Below are 19,717 nucleotides of genomic sequence, written 5' to 3'. Positions count from 1 at the left end.
TGTGTAGTTAGATTTTAATTATAAAGATTATCCATTGTAGACCTGGAGGCCTCAGGACTTGTTATTAAATGTTTTAAAATATATATTTTTACAGTATTTTTAAGCAATGTAGGATTATTTACATATGTATTGTAAGTATATCTTGGTTGTAAAATAAAAGTTAAAGAAAATGTATTTTAAAATTCTAGTTCATTTCTTTGAGAAGGAAAACATACAATACAAAAATTACGTTCTGGTATCTTGTTAGCCGAAAACATCTATGTAAATACTTTTTATGCATAAAAATGTATTACATTTGAGAGTGATATAAAGTTACCTTTTATTTTTATACATTTCCTCTTCAATTTAGGCTTTTTTGGAAAGGTTAAATGTTCTGGCAAAAATTGTTGAATTTGATTGGTTTATTTTATGGAAATTGTGCAGACTATTTTTTTTACTTCTTGCTGCTTCCATTCAAACAATAATGTAAGTCACGTTACTGCAAGACTTATTAACTTACATTTTTCCGAAACATATACTTGGGCATTTAAACTAAAATAAAAACAACTTTAGAAAAATTAGTAATATTTTATTCTTATGCATACTTCTAGCATCACCAATTTGTTCTACATGATGGAGAACAATCTGACAGAGGTTATTGAGATTTTCCTTTTAGGATTTCAAGTCAGCCAACAATTAAAAATGTTCCTATTCAGTCTTCTCCTGATGATTTACTGTGGGACAATATGTGGAAATCTCCTGATCATCACCCTGGTGTCCACCAGCAAGAACCTCCACACTCCAATGTACTTCTTCATCTCACAACTGTCCATCAGTGACATCTTAGTTATCTCAGATATTGTCCCGAACATGCTTCAAATCATACTGAATAATGGGGGGAGCATTACTTTTGTTGGCTGTATTACTCAGTTTTATTTTTTAGGTGCTTCAGAAACAGTTGAATGTTTTCTCCTCACTGTGATGTCTTATGACCGATATGTGGCCATCTGTAAACCTCTACATTATAATGTTATCATGAAAAGTGGTTATTGTGTAATACTGACCACCATCTGTTGGGTGTTCGGATTTTCTATTGTTTTGATTGACATGATAACTACTGCAAAATTAAACTATTGTGGATCAAACATCATTGACCACTTTTTCTGTGACATTGTCCCCTTACTAGAACTTGCCTGTTCTGGCACCCATATTGTTCACTTGGAGGTTTATTTACTAAGCATTCCAATTGTCTTTGTTCCTATCACAACCATTGCAGTGTCTTATACCTGTATAGTTTTAGCAATCTTAAGGATCCCATCCAATACTGGTAGACAGAAGGTCTTTTCCACCTGTAGCTCCCACCTCACTGTGGTCTCCATATACTTCTGGACTATGTTCAGTGTTTATGTTGTCCCAACAAAAGGGCAATCAGCAACCATCAGTAAAATCTTATCACTGTTATATACTGTGTTTACTCCTTTTATTAACCCCATAATATATAGTCTGAGAAATAAAGATTTTATAAAAGCCATACAGAAAGTATTTTATAAGAACGAGATCTAGAAAATTATAAATAATATTGTAAGTATCACTGAGGCTAAACCAAGATACTCAGCCAATGGACTATTGCTCCCATCAGCAGACGCCTGCAGCATCTAATAACAGTGAGAGAAGGAACGGCTGATGAGAGTACTCATCACTTAGTGCCTGTGCTGAAAATAATTTAAAAAAATGTCATGGGTACCCCTGTCTTTTTGATAACCAGCCTGTCAAATTTGTGGCCAATAACTCCTATTGCTCTGGCTAAAAAAGATAAAAGGATGTCCTGTATGCACCACTTTTTGTGCTCTCGGCTATTCTCCCAGAGCTCAAAAAATGGTGCATACAGGACGTCTTTTTCTCCTTTTTAACCAGAGCAATATGGGTTCTAGGCCACAAATTTCTTAGTCTTTGTTTTTATTTTCATCTGCATAAATGGACATTTCCTTTGTCATTACATATATTTTAAAGTAAGTTTTTATATCTATTTTAAAAGGCTCTTCATATTTATGTGTGCATTTCTACTCTATGTATGTATTACATAATGCATGAACACATTCAACTTTGACATGACCTGGATTGTCAGTTGGCACCCTTTGTGTCCAAATTCAAAAAGCACAAGTATAAAAACTGATCCATGTGTCTTCTTACTCACATGTGGTCTGCCCCATCCTGAAGAAGTGCCTGTAACTTGGAAACACGTAGAAATGAATAAAAAACACTATTAATTTATTAAATCGCATCTTGGACTGACATCTTTACACCATCCAACAGCGCAAAGAATCTTCACAAAAACTCTTCTGATATAGATATCTAATAGTCACAGCATGACTTGTGGATGTGCAGCAGCATAAACTACAAGCGACTAAAATACCAACACCAGGCGAGCACATTCTGATACATCTCCCTGGCTGTTTATGTTGATAAAACCCTATTTTGCACTATCTCTTTCTCCTTAGTATTTTTATCACTTTCAACATGAAGTTTAACCCTCTATGTTTGTTATCCAGTCATAGGTTTCATCAAGCCAGATTTCTGTAATGCCCATCACATCGTAATCTGTGAGTGAGTGACATAAGAGTCTCCAGTAGTGTTGAGTGATACCGTCCGATACTTGAAAGTATCGGTATCGGATAGTATCGGCCGATACCCAAAAAGTATCGGATATCGCCGATACCGATACCCGATACCAATACAAGTCAATGGGACACTAAGTATCGGAAGGTATCCTGTATGGTTCCCAGGGTCTGAAGGAGAGGAAACTCTCCTTCAGGCCCTGGGATCGATATTAATGTGTAAAATAAAGAATAAAAAAAAAAAATATTGATATACTCACCTCTCCGACGCAGCCTGGACCTTACCGATGTAACCGGCAGCCTCCGTTCCTAAGAATGAGGAGTTTAGGACCTTCTATGACGTCACGGCTTGTGATTGGTCGCGTGACCGCTCATGTGACCAATCACAAGCCGCGACATCATCTAAGGTCTTTCAAGCGCTCATTCTTAGGAACGGAAGCTGCCGGTTACATCGGTAAGGTCCAGGCTGCGTCGGAGAGGTGAGTATATCAATATTTTTTATTTTTATTCTTCATTTTACACATTAATATCGATCCCGATACCGATTCCCGCTATCACAAAAGTATCGGATCTCGGTATCGGAATTCCGATACCGCAAATATCGGCCGATACCCGATACTTGCGGTATCGGAATGCTCAACACTAGTCTCCAGTTCATTCATTTTGTTTGCTAGGATTCTTGCATTTACCATCAGACATTTAATGCTATTAGGACACTTATTACTCATTCTCACGTTCCTATATCTCAAACTTCCTAAATCCTCATTAACTTTTACTGTCTCTTTCTCTGTCTATTTTATCTATCCCCATATTTGCACAACTACCCTCCCTCTCCCCCAATTCTAGTTTAAAAGGTCCTCCAACCATGTGACCATTTTTCCCCCAGCAAAGCTGCACCATCCCAGTTCAGGTGCAGCTCCTCCCTACCATAGAACCTGTAGCCAACAGAAGTTGGCCCACTTCTCCATGACCCCAAACTCATTGTTCCTGCACCAATTTTAAAGCCAGTTTTTTTTATCCCCCTAAGCTCCCACTGTATTTCTAGTGATGCTTCTGGCACCAGTTGTATCTCTGAAAATACCACCTTAGAAGTCTTGGTAATCATTTTAGGGACCTTCTATCTCCATTTAACTTTGTCATTGGTATCTATGTGAACCATGACCCCTTGATTTTTCCCAACCCCACCCAGCCATCTGCCTATCCAATCCACAATATGCTGAACCCAATAACCTGGCAGACAACACACAGTTTGGCATTCTCGGTCTATGTGGCAGATGACACTGTCTGACCTCCTAATTATAGAGTCTCCTATCACCATGATCTGTATTGCCTTTTCTGCAATCCAATTTCCCTGCTTGCTACAGCAGTCATTTTCCTGGTTGCTATGAGCAATGTCCTGTGGAAGCGATTCCAGTTTAGGCCCTTCTGTAGAGATCCCAGTCCTGGGCGTGCTGTAGTGATACTAGTCCTGTGCCTGCTGTTGTGATCCCTGTCCTGGGCCTGCTGTAATGATCCTCGTCCTGGGCCTGTTGAAGTGATCTCAGTCCTGGACCCACTGCAGTGATCCTAATCCTGAGCCCGCATTGCTAATATTGGCCAAACAAACATATTTACTAGGTTGCACCAGATAACGGCAGGGCACCCTGATACTTTTCCTCCTACCCATTATTCTAACTGTTATCCAGCTACCTTCTTCTGGGTCCTGATTAGTGTTGAGCGATACATTCCGATATTTGAAAATATCGGTATCGGATTGGATCGGCCGATATCCAAAAAATATCGGATATCGCCGATACCGATACCCAATACCAATACAAGTCAATGTGACACAAATATCGGACGTGATCCTGGATGGTTCCCAGGGTCTGAAGGAGAGGAAACTCTCCTTCAAGCCCTGGGATCCATATTCATGTAAAAAATAAAGAATTAAAATAAAAAATATGGATATACTCACCCTCGGAGGAGCCCTGGCTGTCACCGCTGCAAGCATCTGCCTCCGTTACTAAGAATGCAGAGTGAAGGACCTTCGATGATGTCGCGGCTTGTGATTGGTCATGTGACCGCTCATGTGACTGCTCACGCAACCAATCACAAGCCGCGACATCATCGCAGGTCCTACACTCACTGCATTCTTAGGAACAGAGGCTGCCGGTAGCACCGCTGAGGTCCAGGGGCCATCCGAGGGTGAGTATATCCATATTTTTTATTTTTATTCTTTATTTTTTACATGAATATGGATCCCAGGGCCTGAAGGAGAGTCTCCTCTCCTCCAGACCCTGGGAACCATACGCACCTCACACGCCTGGGAGCTTATAGGAACTTCTGATTCCGATTTCCGATATCACAAAAATATCGGAACTCGGTATCGGAATTCCGATACAGCAAATATCGGCCGATACCCGATATTTGCAGTATCGGAATGCTCAACACTAGTCCTGATCTTCCCCGCCTCCAGCCTCCTCCATATCACTGGCGCCAGCCAGAGCAGAGTTCTAAACTCTCCTCCAGGTTGGCAATTCTCCTGAGTGTTGAAAGCTGCACATTTAGATCCACAACCTGGGACTCCAAACATGTAACTCACTGACTTCAAGTGCAGACATATTTACCCCAGTGGCTACGCTACTGGGGAGGCAGAGGGTATGCTCTGAGGGGCAGACAAGAAGCTAGGCTACTGTAACTGTATCGGCATGTGCAGCACTCTGATACAGTTACATTCTATGGCAAAGTTGGGGGAATGGATCCCTCTGTTCTGCCACCAGGCTGCTAGAATTGTTGTCTGAGTGTTGTTGATTGGAGCTGACATAGCACCAGTTTGTGCATGGAGCATGGAGCACGATACACCAGCGTCAAATAGCCTCATTCGCCATTGCGACGCCGTGCGCAGTTAGTTGTCATGATCTCTGCAGGCAGAGATCATAGCAAGCCTATAGAGGGACAAGCTCTCGGAAGATGGAACTATACTGACCATGAACTAAGCCTGCCGCGCAACTAGAAATAGCCAGGTAGCATTTCCTATTTATCGCTAGATGCCCAGCTCTGGCCTAAGACCTAAATAGCTAGCAGAGGGAAATATAAGACCTGGCTCACCTCTAGAGAAATATTCCAAAGAAGACAGTAGCCCCCCACATATAATGACGGTGAGTTCAGATGAAACAACAAACGCAGCAGGAAAATAGTCTTAGCAAATTTGAGGTCCGCTTACTAAATAGCAGAAGACAGATAGTATACTTTCATGGTCAGCAGAAAAACACTAACAAAACACCATCCAGAGATTACCTTAAACTCTGGCATTAACTCATAACACCAGAGTAGCAATCCCTGATCAACGAGAGCTTTCCAGACACAGTAACAAAACTTCAGCTGTGAACTGGAACAGATAGGCAAAACAAAACATGGACAAAAGTCCAACTTATCTAGTAGTTGTCTAGAAGCAGGAACAAGCACTGAGAGGCATCAGATAACATTGTTGACCGGCAAGAAACCACCAGAGAAATGAGCTTAAATAGCGACACCCACTACTGATGGAACCAGGTGAAACAGGAAAGAGGATGACAAGTCCAATTCCACAAGCGGCCACCGGGGGAGCCCAGAATCAAAATTCACAACAGTACCCCCCCCTCAAGGAGGGGGCACCGAACCCTCACCAGATCCACCAGGGCGACCAGGATGAGCCCTATGGAAGGCACGAACAAGATCAGAAGCATGAACATCAGATGCATTGACCCAAGAATTATCCTCCTGGCCGTAACCCTTCCAGTTGACCAGATACTGGAGTCTCCGTCTGGAAACACGAGAGTCCAAAATTTTCTCCACAACGTACTCCAACTCACCCTCAACCAACACCGGAGCAGGAGGCTCAACTGAAGGTACAACAGGTACCTCATACCTGCGCAATAACGACCGATGAAAAACGTTATGAATGGAAAAGGACGCAGGGAGGTCCAAACGGAAAGAAACAGGATTAAGAATCTCCAATATTCTATAAGGGCCGATGAACCGAGGTTTAAACTTAGGAGAAGAGACCCTCATAGGGACAAAACGAGAAGACAACCACACCAAATCTCCAACACAAAGCCGAGAACCAACACGACGATGACGGTTGGCAAAACGCTGAGTCTTCTCCTGGGACAACTTCAAATTGTCCATAACCTGCCCCCAGATGTGATGCAATCTCTCCACCACCGCATCCACTCCAGGACAATCCGAGGATTCCACCTGACCGGAGGAAAATCGAGGGTGAAACCCCGAATTACAGAAAAACGGGGACACCAAGGTGGAAGAGCTGGCCCGATTATTGAGGGCGAACTCTGCCAATGGCAAAAAGGCAACCCAATCATCCTGGTCAGCAGAGACAAAACACCTCAGATATGTCTCAAGGGTCTGATTAGTCCGCTCGGTCTGGCCATTAGTCTGAGGGTGAAAAGCAGATGAAAAAGACAAATCTATGCCCATCCTAGCACAGAATGCCCGCCAAAATCTAGACACAAATTGAGTACCTCTGTCAGAAACAATATTCTCAGGAATACCGTGCAATCGGACAACATTCTGAAAAAACAGAGGAACCAACTCAGAAGAAGAAGGCAACTTGGGCAGAGGAACCAAATGGACCATTTTAGAGAAACGGTCACAGACCACCCAGATGACAGACATCTTCTGGGAAACAGGCAGATCTGAAATAAAATCCATCGAGATGTGTGTCCAAGGCCTCTTAGGAATAGGCAAGGGCAACAGCAGTCCGCTAGCCCGAGAACTACAAGACTTGGCCCGAGCACAAACGTCACATGACTGCACAAAGACTCGCACATCTCGTGACAGGGAAGGCCACCAGAAGGATCTTGCCACCAAATCCCTGGTACCAAAAATTCCGGGATGACCTGCCAATGCAGAAGAATGTACCTCAGAGATGACTCTGCTGGTCCAATCATCCGGAACAAACAGTCTATCAGGCGGACAACGATCCGGTCTATCCGCCTGAAACTCTTGCAAGGACCGCCGCAGATCTGGAGAAACGGCCGACAAAATTACTCCCTCCCTAAGGATACCTGTGGGTTCAGAATTACCAGGAGAGTCCGGGTCAAAACTCCTAGAAAGGGCATCTGCCTTAACATTCTTAGAACCCGGTAGGTATGACACCACAAAATTAAAGCGAGAAAAAAATAAAGACCAGCGCGCCTGTCTAGGATTCAGGCGTCTGGCAGTCTCAAGATAAATCAAATTTTTGTGGTCAGTCAATACCACCACCTGATGCCTAGCCCCCTCGAGCCAATGGCGCCACTCCTCAAACGCCCACTTCATGGCCAAAAGCTCCCGATTCCCAACATCATAATTCCGCTCTGCGGGCGAAAATTTGCGAGAAAAGAAGGCACAAGGCCTAATGACGGAGCAGTCGGAACCTTTCTGCGACAACACTGCCCCAGCTCCGATCTCCGAAGCGTCAACCTCAACCTGAAAAGGCAGATTCACATCAGGCTGACGCAACACAGGGGCAGAGGCAAAACGGCGCTTAAGCTCCTGAAAGGCCTCTACAGCATGAGGGGACCAATTAGCAACATCAGCGCCTTGTCTGGTCAAATCAGTCAGTGGTTTAACGACATCCGAAAAACCAGCAATAAATCGGCGGTAAAAGTTGGCAAAGCCCAAAAATCTCTGAAGACCCTTAAGAGAGGAGGGCTGAGTCCAGTCACAAATAGCTTGCACCTTGACGGGATCCATCTCAATGGAAGAGGGAGAAAAAATATACCCCAAAAAGGAAATTTTCTGGACCCCAAAAACGCACTTAGACCCCTTCACACATAAAGAATTAGACCGCAGAACCTGAAAAACTCTCCTGACCTGCTGGACATGAGAGTCCCAGTCATCAGAAAAAATCAGAATATCATCCAGATATATTATCATAAATTTATCCAGAAAATCGCGGAAAATATCATGCATAAAAGACTGGAAAACTGAAGGGGCATTAGAAAGACCAAAAGGCATGACCAAATACTCAAAGTGGCCCTCGGGCGTATTAAATGCGGTCTTCCACTCATCCCCCTGCCTGATCCGCACCAAATTATACGCCCCACGAAGATCAATTTTAGAGAACCACTTAGCACCCTCTATACGAGCAAACAAATCAGTAAGCAATGGCAATGGGTATTGATACTTAACAGTGATCTTATTCAGAAGCCGATAATCAATACATGGTCTCAAAGAGCCGTCTTTTTTTGAGACAAAGAAAAACCCGGCTCCCAAGGGAGAAGAAGATGGACGAATATGTCCCTTTTCCAAAGACTCCTTTATATATTCCCGCATAGCAGCATGTTCCGGCACAGACAGATTAAACAAACGACCCTTTGGATATTTACAACCCGGTATCAAATCTATGGCACAATCGCACTCACGGTGCGGAGGTAACGACCCAAGCTTGGGTTCGTCAAAGACGTCTTGATAATCAGAGAGGAACTCAGGGACTTCAGAGGGAATGGACGACGAAATAGAAACCAAAGTTAAGTCCCCATGAATACCCTTACATCCCCAGCTCAACACAGACATTGCTCTCCAGTCCAAGACTGGGTTGTGAGACTGCAACCATGGCAATCCCAGTACCAAATCGTCATGTAAATTATACAGCACCAGGAAACGAATAATCTCCTGGTGATCCGGATTGATACGCATGGTTACTTGTGTCCAGTATTGTGGTTTATTATTAGCCAATGGGGTGGAGTCAATCCCCTTCAGAGGAATAAGAGTCTCCAAAGGCTCTAAATCAAAACCACAACGATTGGCAAAGGACCAATCCATAAGACTCAGAGCGGCGCCAGAGTCAACATAGGCGTCCGTGGCAATGGATGACAAAGAGCAAATCAGGGTTACAGACAAAATAAACTTAGACTGAATGGTGCCAATGGAAACAGACTTATCAAGCTTCTTTGTACGCCTAGAGCATGCTGATATAACATGAGTAGAATCCCCACAATAGAAACACAATCCATTCTTCCGTCTAAAATTCTGTCGCTCGCTCCTGGACAGAATTCTATCACACTGCATACTTTCTGGCGTCTTTTCCATAGACACCGCCAGATGGTGCACCGGTTTGCGCTCCCGCAGACGCCTATCAATCTGAATAGCCATTGTCATGGACTCATTCAGACCTGCAGGCACAGGGAACCCCACCATAACATCCTTAACGGCATCAGAGAGACCTTCTCTGAAAGTTGCCGCCAAGGCGCACTCATTCCACTGAGTAAGCACAGACCATTTACGGAATTTTTGGCAGAAAACTTCAGCTTCGTCTTGCCCCTGAGATAGTGCCATCAAAGTTTTTTCTGCCTGAAGTTCCAAATGAGGTTCCTCATAAAGCAAGCCCAAGGCCAGAAAAAACGCATCCACATCGCGTAACGCAGGATCCCCTGCTGGCAATGAGAAGGCCCAATCTTGAGGGTCACCCCTGAGCAAGGAAATCACAATCCTAACCTGCTGAGCAGGGTCTCCAGCTGAACGAGACTTCAGGGACAAATAAAGCTTACAATTATTTCGGAAATTCTGGAAGCTAGCTCTATTCCCTGTGAAGAACTCCGGCAAAGGAATTCTCGGCTCAGATACCGGAGCATGTACCACAAAATCTTGTAAATTTTGTACTTTCGTGATGAGATTATTCAAACCCGCAGTTACACTCTGGAGATCCATGATTGTCAGGTGCACACAGAGCCATACAGAGATTAGGAGGAGAGAGAGAAAAAAGACTGCAGCAAGGCAGACTGGAGGAAAAAAAAAAAAAAAATTCCAGCAGACTTCTTATAACTCTCCTTTCTCAACCTGGGTCTTTAACACTTTATAGGCCGGTCAAACTGTCATGATCTCTGCAGGCAGAGATCATAGCAAGCCTATAGAGGGACAAGCTCTCGGAAGATGGAACTATACTGACCATGAACTAAGCCTGCCGCGCAACTAGAAATAGCCAGGTAGCATTTCCTATTTATCGCTAGATGCCCAGCTCTGGCCTAAGACCTAAATAGCTAGCAGAGGGAAATATAAGACCTGGCTCACCTCTAGAGAAATATTCCAAAGAAGACAGTAGCCCCCCACATATAATGACGGTGAGTTCAGATGAAACAACAAACGCAGCAGGAAAATAGTCTTAGCAAATTTGAGGTCCGCTTACTAGATAGCAGAAGACAGATAGTATACTTTCATGGTCAGCAGAAAAACACTAACAAAACACCATCCAGAGATTACCTTAAACTCTGGCATTAACTCATAACACCAGAGTAGCAATCCCTGATCAACGAGAGCTTTCCAGACACAGTAACAAAACTTCAGCTGTGAACTGGAACAGATAGGCAAAACAAAACATGGACAAAAGTCCAACTTATCTAGTAGTTGTCTAGAAGCAGGAACAAGCACTGAGAGGCATCAGATAACATTGTTGACCGGCAAGAAACCACCAGAGAAATGAGCTTAAATAGCGACACCCACTACTGATGGAACCAGGTGAAACAGGAAAGAGGATGACAAGTCCAATTCCACAAGCGGCCACCGGGGGAGCCCAGAATCAAAATTCACAACAGTTAGTGTGCTTTCCTCCTCTAGTTAGGGCAGTTAGTGGCATTCGCCAGAGTGACGCTGCACATACTCAGTGCGATAAATTTATTATTTATATTGTCCTGGCTCAGCAGGTGCAGTTTCATGCGTTAGTGGGTCTAGAGGGACTCTAACCCTGCGTCCTTGGAGCAGAGCCCTGTGACCAAACGCTAGAGCACATATTGTGGCTCTGTGAGTCAACAGAGATCACCTCTATACATACCTGGTGACGTTAACCCATGTGTGTTAGTCTATAATACCGCCATATAGTGTCTGCCATTACCCAGCAGCAGGCAACATCTCTGCACGGGGTACCCAGGCTGCAAACACTCCTTTATATTATTTGGTGTGTTCCACCAGCCCTAAAATTATACTAGCGCCAGGGTCTGGCTAGTAATGGCAGACAAACAGCGATTGCAGCAGTACATCCAGCAGCTGGAGGGCAGGTTGGTGGCTCTCGAGCGCACAATCTCAGCCATGGATTTTACTGCAGTAGCTGTTCAGGCTGCTAGATTGGCTGCAGCCAGTTTGGCCACTGCCACCCCTGTTCTGACCTTATTCCACCTCCTGCTGCCAGATATGTTTTCTGGTGATAGCAAGTCATGCAGGGGATTCGTGAACCAGTGTGCAATACACCTTGAGCTCCTGGCTGCACGTTTCCCCTCAGAGCGAGATAAGGTGGGATTCAAAATATCCCTCCCGTCAGACAGGGCGTTACAGTGATCCTTGCCACTGTGGAAGCACCACAATCTTGTGGTGCAGAGTGTTCTGTGGTTCATGAGCACTCTAAAACAGGTCTTTTTGGGACCTCAAGTCACCCATGATGCGTCACTCCAACTGCTGGCACTGACAAAAGGGCTCGTCCATGGTCAGCCATTTTGCAGTCCACTTCTAGACTTTAGCATCTGAACTAGAGTGGCTGAACAAAGTCCTTATGAATGTATTCTGGAGGGAACTAGCTGACCATGTGAAGGACGCTTTGGCCAATAGGGAGATTCCTGTCACACTGGGGGAGCTAATAGTGGTGTCAATACGCATTGACCTTAATTTTAATGAGCAAAGGTTGGAGCGAGCCCAGTGTAGGCAGAGGTTTCCGCTGTCTCCCACCTTCACCAAACCTCTGGAGTCTCCGGTCCAGGCGTCTGAGCCACATGTGGCCATGAATGTGTGATGAGCGGGATCTAAGTCCACTCAAGATCTGTCATGTCTGCCAGCAATCAGGACATCTTGCCTCCAGATGTCCTCAGTAGGGTTGAGCGACTTTCATTTTTTTAAGATCGAATCGGGTTTTGCGAAACCCAATTTTGTCCAGAGTCGAGTCGAGTGCAGTCGGCCGATTATCGCTAAAAGTCGGGGATCGACCGAAACACGAAACCCAATGCAAGTCAATGGGGAAGCATAGTCGACAGTGAGTGGAGGCCAGGAAAACACCTACAGTGCCCATTTTAATGCCAAAAACATCCATTCTTGTTTCTGAAGCTTGTCAATCTTAATTAACTTTATAATAATAGTTGGGCATTGGAAATTGGGGGTCATTTGGCAAACGTTGTGGGGGGTAGGGCTGGTTCAAGGTTTTAGTGGGCCCAGGAAATGTGGACTACGTCACGGCGGTGGAGCAGTGAGGGGTAAGTATGTCAAGTTTGCAAGTGCTGTGATCCTAAGCAAGCAGGGGGGGCCCACTTGTTGGCATTGGCACTGGCACAGGGCCCCTCAAAGTAGAGCAGTGTGTTTGCACGGTAGGGGCGCCTCCCACCAGCAGCGACACTTTTGCGTACTCTGAAGGGCCCTGTGCCAGTGACGTCGCCAACGAGTATGCCCCCCCCACCTGATGAAGGAACCTGCACTTTCATCTGCACCTTCCTCTTTGTCCCTGTGTAAGGTGGTATAACATGCGGGAAGGAGAACCTTACTTTCAGCAGGGTCAGATTCTGGCTGTGTAGAGTGCAAGGGGAATGTAGTGGTCTAGGTCAATGTACCAGCAGACTCATCTAGCAGTGGCTGGGCAATGGGCAGGATGAGGAGGAAACACAGATATAGGGCCAAACAATAAAGTAGGCTAAATGCAGTTCAAAATTGGTAACAGGACTAAACAGGCGGCATTGCTTTGTTCAGTGGAGTAGCAAACCCAGGAGCAGCAGACACTGTTTTAAGGGCCCAACCACTCTAGTAGGCCAAATGCAGTTTAATATCTGCTACTATAGGCCAAAAGCCTAAAGACTGAAGCTCAGCTTTATACAGTGGAGGACAACACAATGGAGCGGCAGACACTGTTAGTAGGCCCTAACCACCAATTTTTTGTTAAAAAAGCACTTAATGAGAGCCAGAAGGTTGAAGCTCAGACAAGGCAACCTGGAGGAGAACACCAAGGAGGAGGAGAACACTCAGGAGGAGGAGAACACCAGGGAGCGGCAGACACCGTTAGTAGGCCATAACCACCAATTTTTTAAAAAACAGCACTTAATGAGAGCCAGAAGGTTGAAGCTCAGCTATATACAGTTGAGGACAAACACCAGGGAGAGGCAGACACCGTTAGTAGGCCCTAACCACCAATTTTTAAAAAAACAGCACTTAATGAGAGCCAGAAGGTTGACGCTCAGCTTTATACAGTTGAGGACAAACACCAGGGAGAGGCAGACACCGTTAGTAGGCCCTAACCAAAGTTGAAGGCCAAATGCAGTTTAATATCTGATACTATAGGCCGAAAGCCAGAAGGTTGAAGCTCAGCTTTATACAGTTGAGGACAAACAACAGGGAGCGGCAAACAGAGGTATTAGGCCCCAAACACCAATTTAAAAAAAAAAATGAAAGCCAGAAGGTTGAAGCTCAGATTTATTCAGTTGAGGAGAACACCAGTGAGCGGCAAACAGAGGTATTAGGCACCAAACACCAATTTGTTTTTAAAAAAAGCACTTAATGAGAGCCAGAAGGTTAAAGCTCAGATTTATTCAGTTGAGGAGAACACCAGGGAGGGGCAAACAGAGGTATTAGGCCCCAAACACCAATTTTTTTTAAAAAAGCACTTAATGAGAGCCAGAAGGTTGAAGCTCAGCTTTATACAGTTGAGGACAAACACCAGGGAGCGGCAGACACTGTTAGTAGGCCCTAACCACCAATTTTTTTAAAAACAGCACTTAATGAGAGCCAGAAGGTTGAAGCTCAGCTTTATACAGTTGAGGACAAACACCAGGGAGCGGCAGACACTGTTAGTAGGCCCTAACCACCAATTTTTTTAAAAACAGCACTTAATGAGAGCCAGAAGGTTGAAGCTCAGCTTTATACAGTTGAGGACAAACACCAGGGAGCGGCAGACACCGTTAGTAGGCCGTAACCAAAGTTGAAGGCCAAATGCAGTTTAATATCTGATACTATAGGCCGAAAGCCAGAAGGTTGAAGCTCAGCTTTATACAGTTGAGGACAAACAACAGGGAGCGGCAAACAGAGGTATTAGGCCCCAAACACCAATTTAAAAAAAAAATGAAAGCCAGAAGGTTGAAGCTCAGATTTATTCAGTTGAGGAGAACACCAGAGAGCGGCAAACAGAGGTATTAGGCACCAAACACCAATTTGTTTTTAAAAAAGCACTTAATGAGAGCCAGAAGGTTAAAGCTCAGATTTATTCAGTTGAGGAGAACACCAGGGAGGGGCAAACAGAGGTATTAGGCCCCAAACACCAATTTTTTTAAAAAAAGCACTTAATGAGAGCCAGAAGGTTGAAGCTCAGCTTTATACAGTTGAGGACAAACACCAGGGAGCGGCAGACACCGTTAGTAGGCCCTAACCACCAATTTTTTTAAAAACAGCACTTAATGAGAGCCAGAAGGTTGAAGCTCAGCTTTATACAGTTGAGGACAAACACCAGGGAGCGGCAGACACTGTTAGTAGGCCCTAACCACCAATTTTTTTAAAAACAGCACTTAATGAGAGCCAGAAGGTTGAAGCTCAGCTTTATACAGTTGAGGACAAACACCAGGGAGCAGCAGACACCGTTAGTAGGCCGTAACCAAAGTTGAAGGCCAAATGCAGTTTAATATCTGATACTATTGGCCGAAAGCCAGAAGGTTGAAGCTCAGCTTTATACAGTTGAGGACAAACACCAGGGAGCGGCAGACAGAGTTATTAGGCCCCAACCACCAATTTTTTTTAAAAAAGCACTTAAGGAGAGCCAGAAGGTTGAAGCTCAGCTTTATACAGTTGAGGACAAACACCAGGGAGCGGCAGACACCGTTAGTAGGCCGCAACCAAAGTTGAAGGCCACATGCTGTTTAATATCTGATACTATAGGCCGAAAGCCAGAAGGTTGAAGCTCAGCTTTATACAGTTGAGGACAAACAACAGTGAGCGGCAAACAGAGGTATTAGGCCCCAAACACCAATTTTTTTTAAAAAAAAGCACTTAATGAGAGCCAGAAGGTTGAAGCTCAGCTTTATACAGTTGAGGACAAACAACAGTGAGCGGCAACCAGAGGTATTAGGCCCCAAACACCAATTTTTTTTAAAAAAAGCACTTAATGAGAGCCAGAAGGTTGAAGCTCAGATTTATTCAGTTGAGGACAAACAACAGTGAGCGGCAAACAGAGGTATTAGGCCCCAAACACCAATTTACTTTAAAAAAAGCACTTAATAAGAGCCAGAAGGTTGAAGCTCAGCTTTATACAGTTGAGGACAAACAACAGTGAGCGGCAAACAGAGGTATTAGGCCCCAAACACCAATTTTTTTTTTTTTAAAGTACTTAATGAGAGCCAGAAAGTTGAAGCTCAGATTTATTCAGTTGAGGACAAACACCAGGGAGCGGCAGACATCGTTAGTAGGCCCTAACCACCAATTTTTTAAAAAACAGCACTTAATGAGAGCCAGAAGGTTGAAGCTCAGCTTTATACAGTTGAGGACAAACACCAGGGAGCGGCAGACACCGATAGTAGGCCGCAACCAAAGTTGAAGGCCAAATGCTGTTTAATATCTGATACTATAGGCCGAAAGCCAGAAGGTTGAAGCTCAGCTTTATACAGTTGAGGACAAACAACAGTGAGCGGCAAACAGAGGTATTAGGCCCCAAACACCAATTTTTTTTTAAAAAAAGCACTTAATGAGAGCCAGAAGGTTAAAGCTCAGATTTAGACAGTGGAGGACAATTTGAATTAGGGACTGCAGACAGACTTAGTAGGCTGTCCCCTGTGTACTATGCATCCACCACATTTACCCATTGCGCCGTAATGGACACGTAACCTTCCGTGGCCATGCCTACAGGTCCATGCGTCTGTTGTCAGGTGCACCTTTGTACTCACAGATTGCCAGAGTGCATGGACAATGCGGTCTTTTACATGCTGGTGGAGGGTTGGGATGGCTTTTCTCACAAAAGAAGTGTCGACTGGTTAGCTTGTAGCGTGGTACAGCGTAGTCCATCATGGCTTTATTAATATTAAATAAAATATATAAATAGGCTCTATGAACTTTTAAATAGGTTCCAGGGGTACACGGGCAGCATTGGTGTGGCCATCGGAGGAGGATTGCAAGGAGGGCCCGCAGACAGGCTAATGAAGGCCTAAAATAACAAAAAAAAAGGCTCAAGGCAGTTTTAAATTGGTTACATGGATACACAGGCAGCATTGTGGTCAGTGGAGGAGTATTGCAAGGAGGGACCGCAGACAGGCTAACGAAGGCCTAAAATAAAAAAAAATAGGCTCAAGGCAGTTTTAAATCGGTTACATGGATACACAGGCAGCATTGTGGTCAGTGGCGGAGTATTGCAAGGAGGGACCGCAGACAGGCTAACGAAGGCCTAAAATAACAAAAAATAGGCTCAAGGCAGTTTTAAATCGGTTACATGGATACACAAGCAGCATTGTGGTCAGTGGAGGAGTATTGCAAGGAGGGACCGCAGACAGGCTAACGAAGGCCTAAAATAAAAAAAAATAGGCTCAAGGCAGTTTTAAATCGGTTACATGGATACACAGGCAGCATTGTGGTCAGTGGAGGAGTATTGCAAGGAGGGACCGCAGACAGGCTAACGAAGGCCTAAAATAAAAAAAAATAGGCTCAAGGCAGTTTTAAATCGGTTACATGGATACACAGGCAGCATTGTGGTCAGTGGAGGAGTATTGCAAGGAGGGACCGCAGACAGGCTAACGAAGGCCTAAAATAACAAAAAATAGGCTCAAGGCAGTTTTAAATTGGTTACATGGATACACAGGCAGCATTGTGGTCAGTGGAGGAGTATTGCAAGGAGGGACCGCAGACAGGCTAACGAAGGCCTAAAATAACAAAAAATAGGCTCAAGGCAGTTTTAAATCGGTTACATGGATACACAGGCAGCATTGTGGTCAGTGGAGGAGTATTGCAAGGAGGGACCGCAGACAGGCTAACGAAGGCCTAAAATATCAAAAAATAGGCTCAAGGCAGTTTTAAATCGGTTACATGGATACACAGGCAGCATTGTGGTCAGTGGAGGAGTATTGCAAGGAGGGACCGCAGACAGGCTAACGAAGGCCTAAAATAAATAAAAATAGGCTCAAGGCAGTTTTAAATCGGTTACATGGATACACAGGCAGCATTGTGGTCAGCGGAGGAGGATTGAAAGGAGTGTCTGACACAGTTAGTACTCACAAAAAATAAATAGATGTTAATGTCTCGCAAACAACAAAAAAAAAAGTGTGGTATACTTAGGTACAGGGGTGGGCTCATCTGCTGAGTTTCTGACAAAGTAATTTGGCAGTAAGTATTTACTGGTGTCAATATAGGACACTGACCAAGACTACTTTAACTAGCATCATAGATGTCAACAAATTGGTATTGTCAGTGCCAGGCATTGAATGATGTCAGCGCATAGACTAAACATTGGTGGAGCTGTGCGAGATAATTTTGCACGTGGTAGAGCACAGTTTGAGCTGGGGGGGGAACTCTCTTGTGGCCGGCGGTACCATCCCAGGGCCCCTCATGTTACAACGGTGTGTCTGACGTTGGGTGCGCACCACCACCGCCAGAGACACTTCATTGTACTATGAGGGACCCAGTGGCAGTGCCATCGACCAAAAGCGGGCACACCCACCTCTTCAGACAAACAGCACTGTAACGGGTGCTTGCGCCAAGTGGCGAGACCACGGCCCCGTGGGGGGAATTTTCCCATTGAGGGAGGTGTAAACATGTCGTATGCTGGACAAACAGCTGCTGCAAATTAAGAGATTGGAACACTCAGTAAGACCAGTCCACAAGCAAGACCTTTTTTATAGGAAAGCTAGGTGTCAGCCGGGAAAGGTGGGGCAAAATAATTTGAAATCCAGGAGTGGTTCATTTTAATGAAGGTGAGATCATCCACATTTTGGGTAGCCAGACGAGTCCTTTTTTCGGTTAATATTGAACCAGCAGCACTGAATACTCTTTCTGATAGCACACTAGCTGCTGGGCAAGCAAGCTCCTGCAATGCATATTCTGCCAATTCAGGCCAGGTGTCTAATTTGGATGCCCAGTAATCAAATGGGAATGACGGTTGAGGGAGAACATCGATAAGGGATGAAAAATAGTTAGTAACCATACTGGACAAATGTTGTCTCCTGTCACTTTGAATAGATGCTGCAGTACCTGTCCTGTCTGCGGTCATTGCGAAATCACTCCACAACCTGGTCAGAAAACCCCTCTGTCCAACGCCACTTCTGATCTGTGCACCTCTAACACCTCTGCCCTGTAGCCCCCTGCAGCTTGTGTGAGAACCATCACCGGCGCTGTGTGCTGGGAATGCCTGAATCAAACGGTCTACAAGAGTAGCTTGTTTGGTTGCTAATATTTGTTCGAGGTTCTCATGTGGCATAATATTTTGCAATTTGCCTTTATAGCGAGGGTCAAGGATGCAGGCCAACCAGTAATCGTCATCGCTCATCATTTTAATAATGTGTGGGTCCCTTTTGAGGATACGTAAGGCATAATCCGCCATGTGGGCCAAAGTTCCAGTTGTCAAATCTGCGGTTGTGCTGGTTTGAGGGGCAGTTACAGGCAAATCTACGTCACTTGACTCCCTTAAAAAAACAGAACCCGGCCTTGCAACGCCACTAATTTCTGTTGGCCCAGGAGAAGCTTCCTCATTAAAAAAGTACTCATCCCTATCATCCTCCTCGTCCTCCTCCCCCTCTTTGCCCGCTACCGCGTCCTCTACACGGCCCTGACCAGACAATGGCTGACTGTCATCAAGGCTTTCCTCTTCCTCGGCTGCAGACGCCTGCTCCTTTATGTGCGTCAAACTTTGCATCAGCAGACTCATTAGGGGGATGCTCATGCTTATTATGGCGTTGTCTGCACTAACCAGCCGTGTGCATTCCTCAAAACACTGAAGGACTTGACACAGGTCTTGTAGCTTCGACCACTGCACACCTGACAACTCCATGTCTGCCATCCAACTGGCTGCCCGTGTATCCTCCCACAAATACATAACAGCATGCCTCTGTTCGCACACTCTCTGAAGCATGTGCAGTGTGGAGTTCCACCTTGTTGCAACGTCGATGATTAGGCGATGCTGAGGAAGGTTCAAAGAACGCTGATAGTTCTGCATACGGCTGGAGTGTACGGTTGAACGGCGG

At 44.9% G+C, this 19,717-nt stretch overlaps 1 protein-coding gene across 1 annotated transcript; it reads left to right on the top strand.

The window, feature by feature from the left end:
* Positions 1 to 609: 609 nt before the first annotated feature.
* On the top strand, positions 610 to 1,542 carry LOC143774670 (olfactory receptor 11H6-like). The gene has a single exon (XM_077262422.1). The coding sequence runs from the start codon at positions 610 to 612 to the stop codon at positions 1,540 to 1,542; it is 933 nt and encodes a 310-aa protein (XP_077118537.1).
* Positions 1,543 to 19,717: the final 18,175 nt, after the last annotated feature.

This window comes from Ranitomeya variabilis, chromosome 5, assembly GCF_051348905.1.
Source record: "Ranitomeya variabilis isolate aRanVar5 chromosome 5, aRanVar5.hap1, whole genome shotgun sequence".
NCBI classification, from domain to species: Eukaryota; Metazoa; Chordata; class Amphibia; order Anura; family Dendrobatidae; genus Ranitomeya; species Ranitomeya variabilis.
Note: the sequence above shows the minus strand (reverse complement) of the source record. Positions and strands in the feature narration are given on the sequence as shown.

Bases quoted from the DNA above. Each gene is read 5' to 3' on its own strand.
- LOC143774670 (XM_077262422.1), top strand. From the start codon at position 610: ATGATGGAGAACAATCTGACAGAGGTTATTGAGATTTTCCTTTTAGGA.